This window comes from Tachypleus tridentatus, chromosome 8 (genome assembly GCF_004210375.1).
Source record: "Tachypleus tridentatus isolate NWPU-2018 chromosome 8, ASM421037v1, whole genome shotgun sequence".
In the NCBI taxonomy this organism is placed as follows: domain Eukaryota; kingdom Metazoa; phylum Arthropoda; class Merostomata; order Xiphosura; family Limulidae; genus Tachypleus; species Tachypleus tridentatus.
The window spans coordinates 126,563,088-126,575,105 of record NC_134832.1 but is presented as its reverse complement, the minus strand read 5'-3'; the positions used below and the strand labels follow the sequence as shown (position 1 = coordinate 126,575,105).

The window sequence follows — 12,018 nt, the reverse complement described above, 5'->3', positions numbered from 1 at the left end:
GTATGGAAGTTTATTGGGTACAAATTTTCAATTTTCATTTTGCGTTTTTTTCCATTATTTCGCCCCTGTTGATGGATCTTGGATCTTCACCAAACATGGCATGAAGGTTTGTTGACGCCATGCGGAGGTACATACAAAGTTACGTTTCACATTTTATGTATTACAATTTCTATGGAAGTTTTGAATTTTAGACAATTAAATATAAGGAACGTAGCTTTTCATGCTCTAAGATAACTTTTTATTAATCATGTATTTATGTAACTTCCGTCCAGGAAAAGGGGTACTCCAGTTAGGTATATAATACAGATTGTTTTCATTTCGTGTTTTACTTTCAAACCCATGTCTTCTTAGACAGGTATATACTTTTAATGGCCTATTTGTATAGTAATTAAAAATCAAAGCTTTAACTTCGTAGTAAAATCTCTGATGCTGTGTGTAACAAAAACAATGTTCCCCAGTGGCACAGCGGTATGTCTGCGGACTTATAATAGTATAAAATAGGTTTTGATACCCCTGATAGGCTCAGCACAGGTATCCCACTGTGTAGCTTTGTGCTTAGTTACAAAACGAATAATAACAAAAGACAGCTTTACTAACGCTGGTCCAGTGTCACAACAGCAGTGAATGAAGCTAAGGTTTCATCCATATATTTAAATCACAACTGAGGTTCTAATGCTTTCTATTATTCATTAAATATTTTAATAATTCCCCAGTTGTTAATATTATTGCACTAGAAACGAATAATTTTGAACTCAAACGTAATGTTGTTGTTTTAGAATGCTTAACATTACTGCATTAGTACTTTTGTGAACTATTGTTTATAAAGGAATTAGTTTGGTTTGTTTTGAATTTTGCGCAAAGTTACACGAAGGCTATCTTTGCTAGCTGTCCCTAATTTATCAGTGTAAGACTAAAGGGAAGGCAGCTAGTCACCACCACCCATTTCCAACTCTTGGGTTACTCTTTTACCAAAGAATAGTGGGATTGATCGTCACATTATAATGCTCCCACGGCTGAAAGGGCGAGCATGTTTGGTGCGACTCTCAGATTACGAGTCGAGCGCTTTAACCACCTGGCGATGTCTGGTTATTTATAAAGGAATAAACAAGAAAAAAAATATTACTTTTAAATAAATTCTCTACCTGGGAAATATTGCTTACAATGATTTGTAGAAATAGTTTCAAAATAAAGACATTGTAAATGTGTTAATCAGCGCAAGTTTTAGTTTTATAAATAATCTGATCCATGCATCCTCTAAACTGAGTTTCCAACTAACCCGAACTTAACAAACGCTTATAATTAACGTTATAACATATGAAATATTTCTATTTTAATTATTTCACGTCGAGCTCTATTCGTCTTTCATGGATGACTAAAACCCCACCAAAGGGTGAAGTGTCATTAGAATAATTACCAAGAAAAAAAACACCCGTTTAAACTGCCCTTACCTCCTCTAAACTTGAACATACAGGTAGGTATACGTGTGTGTGAGGAACATATACACCAGTAACCCTTCCCCTCCCTGTTGGAGGTAATAAAAAAAAATTGGTGAAAGTTGATTGGTCGGTTCTCTTTGCTTCCACGCTCGATTTATTCGCATGGAAATCTAAGATGTTGTTTTGTGTTACTCGTGTCACGTTTCACTCGGCTGCTCTGAGACTTATTAAATACGTGCTAAGATTGCTGCAAATATTATACGATTAATTTTGTACGAACTATTCTTCGTTGGCGATGGAAATAAACCAGAAATATAACAAAAATAAGTTTCTAATAATGTCTTATAAAACTAGATTTTTGTTTTAAATGAAATCCATAAAATGGAACTTTCCGTGAAATTCTAATCTGCTAGAAAGCATTATTTTATGGCTCAGTCTCGAATAAGCTGTTTTGTGGATACTTGTAATTAAGCTTTTCAAAAAGTTTAAATTAGTTTCAGAGTTAACTGTTAATACCATAAACATATTTTACCATGATGGTGCCATTTCCAGATCTTGAGTTGGTAATTCAGCTCTGTATAAAACACGTGGTTCACTGTTATGGATAAATGTAATTTTTTTTTTAATCTAATCGAATCAACTTAGAATACTAAAGTTGTCACAGCATGGAGACAACTGTGACATTTGTTCCATGTTGTTTAACAGGGTATAAGTTTGCCACGCTTTATCTGGAATTGGTTTACTCTGTAGTGGCAATTTAGGTAGAGGTAAAAGTGGTATTAATATTCATTCCATGTTGTCTGACAGGTTATAAAGTTGCCTTGTTTTAACTCGAACGGGTTCACCTTTTTAGTGGCAGTTCAGTCAGAGGTCAAAGTGATATTAGCATAATTCTTGAAAAACGTCCTATGGCAAAGTTTCGGTCATCTGCGGGCTTGAAGGCAACAGAAGAAACGCCAGATGGTACTAGTCCTTTGAAGAAAGAGGCTGATTACTAAATTGGGTTAAATTACCATTTGTATGACGGAATTCTTGGAAATTAAACATACTTATTGTTATCTCAGCTGATTTTATTTGTGAGAAAAATATTATAATGAAGTAATTTTCTCCGTATAAGCCTCTGAGAAATCACTGTTTAACTATTCAAGTAATTAAGTTTTAGTTCATCGACTTTCATAATGCTGCTCGGTGACTATTGCAGAATATCACTCAATTACTCTACGTAATGATAAACCTGCTTGTCACGAATATTCCCGCAAAGATACACAAGGGCTATCTGCGGTAGCTATCTTTAATTTTGAGCTGATAAACAAGACGAAAGGAAAATCACTAACAGCATCAGCTGCCAACTAACTCTTACTCTACCTTAATCAAATAGTGGGATTTGAGCATTACTGTAATAACGTTCCATAGCTTCAAAGTGCGAAGTGAAAGCTCTCGATAGCAGGACGAGAAACAAGGACCTTTGAATTAACAGCCTATAAAGCATAAGAGTGAATTGAGTTATCTAGCTTTACAACCACTACTATGTTATGTTATTTTGAATTTCGCGCAAAGCTACTCAAGAGCTATCTGCGCTAGCCGTCCCTAATTTAGCAGTGTAAGACTAGAGGAAAGGCAGCTTGTCATCAGCACCCACCGCCAACTCTTGAGCTACTCTTTTACCAACGAATAGTGGGATTGACCGTCACATTATAACGCCCCCACGGCTGAAAGGGCGACCATGTTTGGTATGACCGGGATTTGAACCCGCGCCCCTCGAATTACGAGTCCAACGCCTTAACCCACTTGGCCATGGCGGGCACCACTACTATAATTTAAAGCAATGAATTTTCAACTTCAAAAGAAGTTGCTCCTCTCAGAGTTGCTTACTGAAATCTGGTGTTGACAAATAATCAAAGACGCTTTCTTTAAACTAACACATCACGTTTTTTAAACTAACACATCTGCACATTTTACTTTCAGGTTAAAGTATTATTCATTTAAGTTATTTATGAGTTAAAACCGAAAGATGACACCTTTATTTTTAAATGTTCATTGAATTAGCTTTCTACAGGTGGTGGTTCCCCTTCGAACTAAGCAAGAAGTTTGCATAAGGGTATAATGCTTTAAATATAAATCGATTTTTAATACGCACGTCGCAGTGTTACACCATCTGCCATGGATCACGGTAGTGATTCATAATGATATTTGTCCTTTTGTTTTTATTTATTGTTATTTAATATTGTTTTGTAAGCATACAGCAGCAATGGCTGTGAGTATTGCCATGAAACCTGAGCACTATTACTAAACGCGTCATTGGATAGGGTTTATTTTACGACCTAGCAAAAAACAGCGACTAATTAACCGTTTGTACTCAACCGTATTAAAGTAGTACCGTATTTTACGCCTTGTAAGACACGACATCGTGAAAGACGCACCCTAATTTTGGAAACACAATTCTAAAAAATAAATATTTTGACTCAGCAACCAACACCTTGGTGTAGCTCTGATTTTTTCAACTCACTGAGTAAATACAGTGAAATACATCATATTATTCACAGTATATGGACAACAGTAGTTAAATTGAATGTTTATGCTGTTGAAAATACTTGTTATTGACAAGTAATGAGATTGCGATCTGTATGAGAGACAGTTAGGAGTGAACCCTAAGTTAACCTCTTGTCTTAACCCATCACTTCGGTTTTGGAAAACGCATGGGAATTTGTAAAGGTATTTTTAAAGATAAAAGTGCGTCTTGCAAGGTGTAAAATACACTGTGTGGTTTATATGGAGCCTCATAACTTACTACAGGTAGATGTATATAGATGATTGTAGGATGTGGATATAATTTAATGTTTATAAGGCAGGCATGATGCGTGTAACATAGCGATTATTAACTTATTGTTACAACTGTACTGATGTCACGTATAATTTCTTTACGTGTAGTGTTCGTGCTTTTTGGACACAATACTGCAGGTAAAATCGCAGTTGTCGTTCTTTTACTACAGTATTATCGATTTTAGCCACGATACAAAAACGTTTACTGTCTCCCATAATAGAAATACTTAAATAGTAGTTTAAAACATTGCACCAAGCTTTGTTTCGAGTATCAGATCGGCAGTCACTGCAATGGCTGATGGTAAGTATAGAATTATAGCCAATACTGTGTGATTCGAATTTTATAGATACTGCAGATAGTGTGTGTTTTCTTATAGCAAAGCCACATCGGGCTATCTGCTGACCCCACCCAGGGGAATCGAACCCCTGATTTTAGCTTTGTAAATCCGTAGACTTACCGTTCTATTAGCGTGGGCATTGCAGATAGAGTAGCCATCCTCGAAGCTGATTATGATGAGTGGTGAGAATCATGCAAGCAGAAGATGGCGAAAATGATGGCAGCTCTAAGTGAAAGTGAGACAGAAATTTTCTAGCTATATATTTTATTTAGTTTTAGATAAAGTATGCAGCAGCGACTGACCACCGGAGTTCCGGGTTGTCGCACTGGAAGAGGGCAGTAGAAATGTCACGATATAAACTCTATCAGAAATGGAGAAAGGAAAATATTTTTTTAATATAATCAATTTATAATTGTTAATTAATACGTTTACGGCCGTTCAGAGTGTACAGAATATCGCTCTAAGAGGAAATCTGGTCAGTTGTGGCGAAATTGTGGACTGACCTTCCTATGGTAAACTGTATCATAACTGTACTACTACATAGTTAAAATATTTTTATATAACGAGTTTCTTTAACAATATTCAATAACTACAGAAGTAATAGTTGTAAAATGTTGAAGTAAATTTGAGTAATTTTATTACAAATATTCGAGCTATTGTTTAACAAGTTTCAATCACAGCATCAACTATTATTTAGTTAATACAGTACCTCATACAATAATTATTAATATACATATCACTTAGAAAAGGAAAAAAAATAACACTTTATTCAAAATGAGAATATTTTCCACAATGTTTTGATGTATAATAAACCATCAAAATTCTGGAACCAGTTTTTAAAAAATAATTATAATTCACTGTTTTGTTTGGTCCAAATTTTTTTTTCCAAATGTAATCCATTACTTCAATCTACTAGTGAAATTACGTAATAATTTCCGAAATTGGGATATCCGGTGAAATGAATGTCATTGGAAAACCAAGGAATATGGTTCTGAATCCCCAAGCTGGTAAGCAAAGACGCAGTGTTTAGTAGCAGGGAGAAACCAGAAACTACGTGGTCCAGACAACAGTTCACAAGATAAACAAAAAGAATCTAAGTTCGAAGAAGCGACACAAGGCGCGTGTGCACAGATTACTTTGATGACATGTCTTGGTTATTCATGTTATTCTGTACAAAGACATATCAGACTGTTCACAGTGCCTAGGAATTTCTATACAAATGAATTTTTAAAACGAGTGCTCTGAAGCTGTCTTTATTGTACACTAGATGGATAATGGAAAGCAAACAGAGAGGAGTGCTGTGCTTTGGACTTGAAAACATTACGACAAAGCCTTTAGCAAGAGAAACCACGCTGTAAAGCTACCTTGAAAATGTATAGTTGTCAGATAGAGCATAACAAGGGCTGTAACAGCATAGTAGGACTTCAAAACCGTTTTATCATAATACATTCAAACTATTTCTCCCTCTCTCTCTCTATAAATATATATATTTGCAAAAATGTAAACTTGGGCTACAATTTTACTCTAAAACAAACTTCAAAAGGAATAAAGTGTCAGTCGCACAGCCAACATGAGCCGTATTTGGAAACATATGCGCATCATACAACTTCAGAACCTATACAGAATAACGATAGAAATTCCCCACAAGGACTCAAAACATATATTACAGAATATTTAATGAGTATCACACAGACCCGTTAGACTACTGGCAGCTTCCACAGTTAAAGTAATTTACTGTTGTAATGTTGATACTATCGCTCTAATACCTATTTCTTTAACTTTTATCATTTTACATTTATTAACTTTAACAATGAATGTTTTGGTTTTGATTTCAACGCAAAACATTGAATCCATAAATATCATGAAATTACTGAAAGCTATTGACATGATTATTAGTTCAAGGTTTTAAACTTTATTATTTTTTGGCAGTGATAATTTGTAATAAGCCCAAGGCACAACGTTAGACACAAGTAGGTCGACTACAACGTTAGGCCTAATTGTATGAAAGTTTAAAAGTAAAATCACAAAAAACGACACCAATAAACAAATGCATAAATAAATAAAAGGATAAGATAATTACAAATACAAGTTCAATATTTGTTAAAATAATCAAACAGATCAGTTTTTCTCACGTGACTTACAACTTTTCGAATGAACATTTAACAATGCGAATAAAAAATCTGAAATATTTTTTGTTTTTATTTTTACCAAAACATGAATTTAAACAAATAAAAGATTAATTAGTGGCCTAATCTGTTATTTAGTATCTCCTCCAGCTGCAATAGACTAGTTTTACCGAATTCAAGGTTTACCAGTGACGCCTGGAGGGAAGAAACAAGCATGTTCAGCAGGTCTTGTTTAGTGACGTAAAGTAAACAATTTGTTTAATTTAGACGTATATTTCTGTGTTTATTTCACTGAAAATCACGTTTTGATGTCCCGTCTCTCAATAACTCTGTGGTTAATTTTAGGGTTTATAACGCCAAAAATCGGTTTCGATACCCGTGATGGGCATAACACAGATAGCCCATTGAGTAACTCTGTGCTTAACAACAAACAAAACGTTTGATGAAGAAACGTAATTGACAAATAAATAAATATCCAGATAATCCGCTGCATAATAATAGATAATGAAAACCTCACAATCATAACTCTTCTCTTTACTTTCGTTTCTATTACAAGACGATGTTTATTAATTACATTAAAACCACCACAAATAAAATAACTAAAATCAGAATCTGGAAATCAACATCTTTTATGCCACACATCAGTGTACGATCAATTCTCGTTTGCTCATAGACTTTATTCCATTAAAAATGAATTTGCAAAAGGCTGATCTAACTACAATGCAAGCTTTGGTCAGCGAAACAAGGTTTCTCTGAGAATGCACTAAGCTCTTTTGTTGTCCAAATTTTATAAACATCGTGACTCATTATGCAAAATAATGTAGGTTATCACTGAGTGAAAACTTGAAGGTTATTATTTCTAGTATATTACTAGTGTAAATGTATAGGAAGAGTGGATAATAACCATGAGTACTTTCCACGGGAGGGAACTGAGAGTAAGACTTTCACTGACACTTTTTTGAAAGAAGACAATAAATCACTGAGAATGTTTGGTGCCTGTTTAAAATTTTTTTGTCGGCTAAGGAGCAGGATAATCATAAACACTGACATTTCAAAGTGCAGCTAGAAACATAGGAAACAACACAATGATGTAGGCTGTGAAAATAATAGGTTTGTAAGTCATTGAAATACAACTTCACTTTTTTTTCATGTAAGTACTTTGAGACAGTCTCATAATTATGGCACTCATCTCGCAAACTGTGGGACGTGGGTTCGAAGGGGGTCGCAGAGCATGCTCGCCCTTTCAGCAGTTGAAAGGTTGTAAAATTTCAACCAATCCCACATTTGTTGGTACAAGGGTAACCCATAAACTGACCGTGGTGTTAAGTAGCTTACTTTCCTTTAAGCCAGTGGTTCTTAACCTTTTTCAGTGTTTGCACCCCTTTCAAATCAGTAATCATTTCTCGCACCCCCTGGAAACTTAAATATAAAAAAAGCTAAAAATACAAAGTTGATGTAATCAAAAAAATTTTTTTTTAATCTTCATACATAAAGCATACCTTTTTTCAAGACAAAAATTCAGGGTACATAATGAAAAATTAATTTCAATGTTTCTTCTTAGGAGAAATATAAAGCATACTCTTATGTAAAAATATAGATTTGCTTTAATTATTCATGAGCATCCTCGCACCCCTTGGGAATCATCTTTGCACCCCCTAGGGGTGCGGGCACCCCCTGGTTAAGAACCCCTGCTTTAAGCCTATCAATTCTAAATTAGTGATAGCGATTCCTCGAGCAGCTTTGCGCGAAATTCAAATCAAACCTAACATTCGGACAGATAACAAGACTCAGAATACTTAATAACACAGAATTTTCATAAAAAGACATTACATTAATTATATTTATATGTTTAATATTTCTATTCCCGAAATTAGTCTGTGATTTCGCCAAAATTCGGTAACTGTCTGTCAGTTCATTTATTATAAGCTAGTTTGGAAAAGCAATTGTGACATTTAATATGAGTAGCATTTTATGAATTAAATAAGCATATCACAGGCTTCTAGTATTCAGGTACAGGTACTGCTGCTTTTCATTTTGAGCTACTGAGCAGAAGAAAGGGAACCTGGTACACTGGCTGGTATAGGTGCTTTGTTTCACTTTGAAGTAATAACAGGACTTTCATATCGTGCCTACAAGTGAACGTATGGGACGTGTTCAATGGCATTTTGGCTCAAACCTTGGGCCATTCGATACCCAACATGGCACTCCAATCAGTAGGTCATTCCAGCCTTATACGTTAATTTAATAAACCCAGCTAGTGTGAAACTCTTTACAGTGTATCGTAAAACACCTCGAGATAAATTGTGTAACAAATTACCATAAATTGGCAATACATCACAACAAACCTAGTTAAACAATGAAAACATAGACTTGGTGTGTAAAGAATTCTTTCTCTGTGGTAGTTGTTCAATGTCGTAGAGGATATTACTCATAACTGAACAGAAAACTCATTAATCAAAAAGACTGTTTGAGTTTTGTCAGCAGGATGGCTTCACGCATTGACTGTTTCCCATCATGCACTTAGGTGAGGACAATACATTTATTCGGGAACGTTTCAATTATTAACTAACTCTGAGTGACAAGGTTATACAGTTTGTGATCACGTAAACTTTTTGTATAACGTTTAAGATTAATTAGATGAAAAATTATTTATCTCAAATTTTACTCTCTTCTATATTTACTTTCCCAACTAAACGTAGCACTGCCTGAATTTTTTTCACACGCTTTCATTTATTCTGAACAAACTTGCCATTTATTTCGTATTATATTATTGACGTATTTCGATTCACACTTCAAGGCCCGGTATGGCCAGGTGGTTAAGGCACTCGACTCGTCGCACCAATCACGCTCGCCCTTTCAGTCGTGAAGGTGTTATAACGTACGGTCAATCCCACTATTCGTTGGTAAAAGAGTAGCTCAAGAGTTGGCGGTGGGTGGTGATGACTAGCTGCCTTCCCTCTAGTCTTGCACTGCTGAATTAGGGACGGCTAGCGCAGATAGCGCTCGTGTGACGTTGCGCGAAATTAAAAAAAAAAACAACAGATCATTCACAATTAAGACTTCGATAGTCTTCGTTCAGTCTATGTTTGTTTATCTGTACGTCACGTATTTTTTTTCGTTTTTACAAAACAAACTAGTTTGAAAAATTACGTGCTTGCATACAATAAAAATATTGAATATTGACAAAATATGTTAAATGTACAGCACAATAAGAAATAAAAACAGTTAATAAAGCATTCTCTGGACCATTGTAACTGAGTACATTATGATTATTAGTTGAGAAACGTATTACTAAACTGCTTTGTATGCCTAACCCCGCTAAGTTTACATATTTGTAACGTTAAAATCCTCTTGAAACAGCACAGTGAACATTATTATTATATAATCTGCTAATTCTCGGAAAGCCTTAATGGATCATGAAACGAATGCAAGATTTAAACAAATGCAATATTAATGTTGTATAAAAAGTATAATTGCAATCTCTCTTCGCCAGCTTGTAAAAGGCATACAACTCGTAATTGTTATTATATCCAATAGCTCACATAATTGTAACTGTTATTGTATCAAATGACTCGTAACAAATAGTGTTCTGTTCAAAGCTGTCTTTGTTGTATCCCAGTCGTTCTGAAGAGCTCTGGATAGAGCGAAATGCATCGTCGCCAATATACGTATGCGACAAATATAGTGTGTTTGTAGTCTCAGTTCTCAGTAGTATAAAATTATTTCCATGTTTTAATACGTGAGAGTAAGAAGAAGTTTATTTGTAGCTCACAATTACAAGTAACAAGATAACCTTGAAGTGGTTATGAGACAGTCTGTATTAGTAGTTTGAAGTTAGGTAAAATGTCATTCTAGTTTTAATATTTTTGTAAACTATTTCAGTAAAGTTTGCTTGTAATTAAGCATAAAGCTACAAAACGGGCTATCTGTTCTCTGCCCATCACGGATATTGAAACCCGGTTTCTAGCGGTGTAAGTCCGCAGACATACCGGTCTGCCAGTGGGGGGGGGGGGCTTTAATAAAGTTCAATAACCCTATTTTGTGTTCATAGTGGTTCAAACATACACATTTTCAAATTACTCTAATGACGTATAAATGGCGTGTACCTACATATTTATCTTTATTCTAACTTCTCATAATACAATAGACTGAACTATCTTGCCATATTTATTCTACGTAGGCTTAACAGCCAGGCGAGTGACCCCTTAAAATGCAAATATGGTTGTCTCTAATTTTGAGCTGCTGACAGGAGAAAGAGCAGTTAGCGACAAATACACATTGAAACAAAGTCGTTTTCTTGTTCTTCGAACCGAACAATGGGAATGGTTGTTTGTCACTTTATTACGCGCCCATAGTTTACAGTGAGAAGCTTGTCCAGGAGCATCACGGTTCGAGCCTTGAACTTTTAGATCCGCATCCCGACACGTGCTTCAGTACTAAAAATTATTAACCAACACTATAAAACTTACCACTTAAGAACAGGACGTAAAACATTTCTCTAACAATATCTCAAAGATTTTATAATAACAACGTGAATATAAACAATAACTGATTGCACTACGGATCTTTAAATCAATATATATATATATATATAGACATATATTCGCTAATAATAAAACAATTAACCAAAACCATTGTTTTAGCAGAAAAGTAAACACAGCAAAATCGTATGAAGGGAAAAATAGAGATGTTTACTTTGAGAGTAATAGATGTTTGTATATATGGTTTTGGAAAGCTTACATTAATCCTAAATGAACATTACAGTTTTTAACAAGTGTTTCGATGAAAGAAAATACTGATAATAACGAGATGATAATAAGGTCCTTCTTTTATTTAAAATTGTTATCTTACCTTTCATGTTGATTTTTAATCGAGGAAAGTAATAAGTCTGCGATTGCCCAGTAATTGTGCACACAAAACGAACTTTCACTTTCCACCAGTTGTAGCACAACTAGTGCAACCTCCCGTTGGCAGTTCGCCTATAACAGCTTTCTCTCGCAGACGCTCGTTTCTATGTTTTTCCTGCTAGGGGAAGGTAGATAAACCCTCGTTGACACGTACGCTGCACAGCTTCGACTAGGTAACTTTCGATTGATTTGTTTTGTCGCCAGAGGGCGTCAGATCTTTCTTATTCAGATAAATCTTCGTTGCTTAGGAAGTATATTGCTCCTGCACAAGTTGATAATATTATGGTGTTTATTTTGTTACACTTTTCTTTCTCGAAATAATTGTTATTTTCATGCAAGTTGATGGAAAAGTTGTTCATTATAAATTTGCAAAATAATTTAAAATGAAGAA

The 12,018-nt window shown here is 34.9% G+C and overlaps 1 protein-coding gene across 2 annotated transcripts in view; it reads right to left on the bottom strand.

The window, feature by feature from the left end:
• Nucleotides 1-11,710, bottom strand: part of LOC143223442 (uncharacterized) — a 54,634-nt gene extending 42,924 nt beyond the window's left edge. For both annotated transcript variants that reach the window (XM_076451434.1, XM_076451435.1), the window contains exon 1: nucleotides 11,572-11,710. In XM_076451434.1, coding sequence (XP_076307549.1) covers nucleotides 11,572-11,578 — 7 coding nt within the window. In that variant the 5' untranslated portion in view covers nucleotides 11,579-11,710. The remainder of the gene's footprint in view (nucleotides 1-11,571) is intronic.
• Between the last annotated feature and the right edge of the window lie 308 nt (nucleotides 11,711-12,018).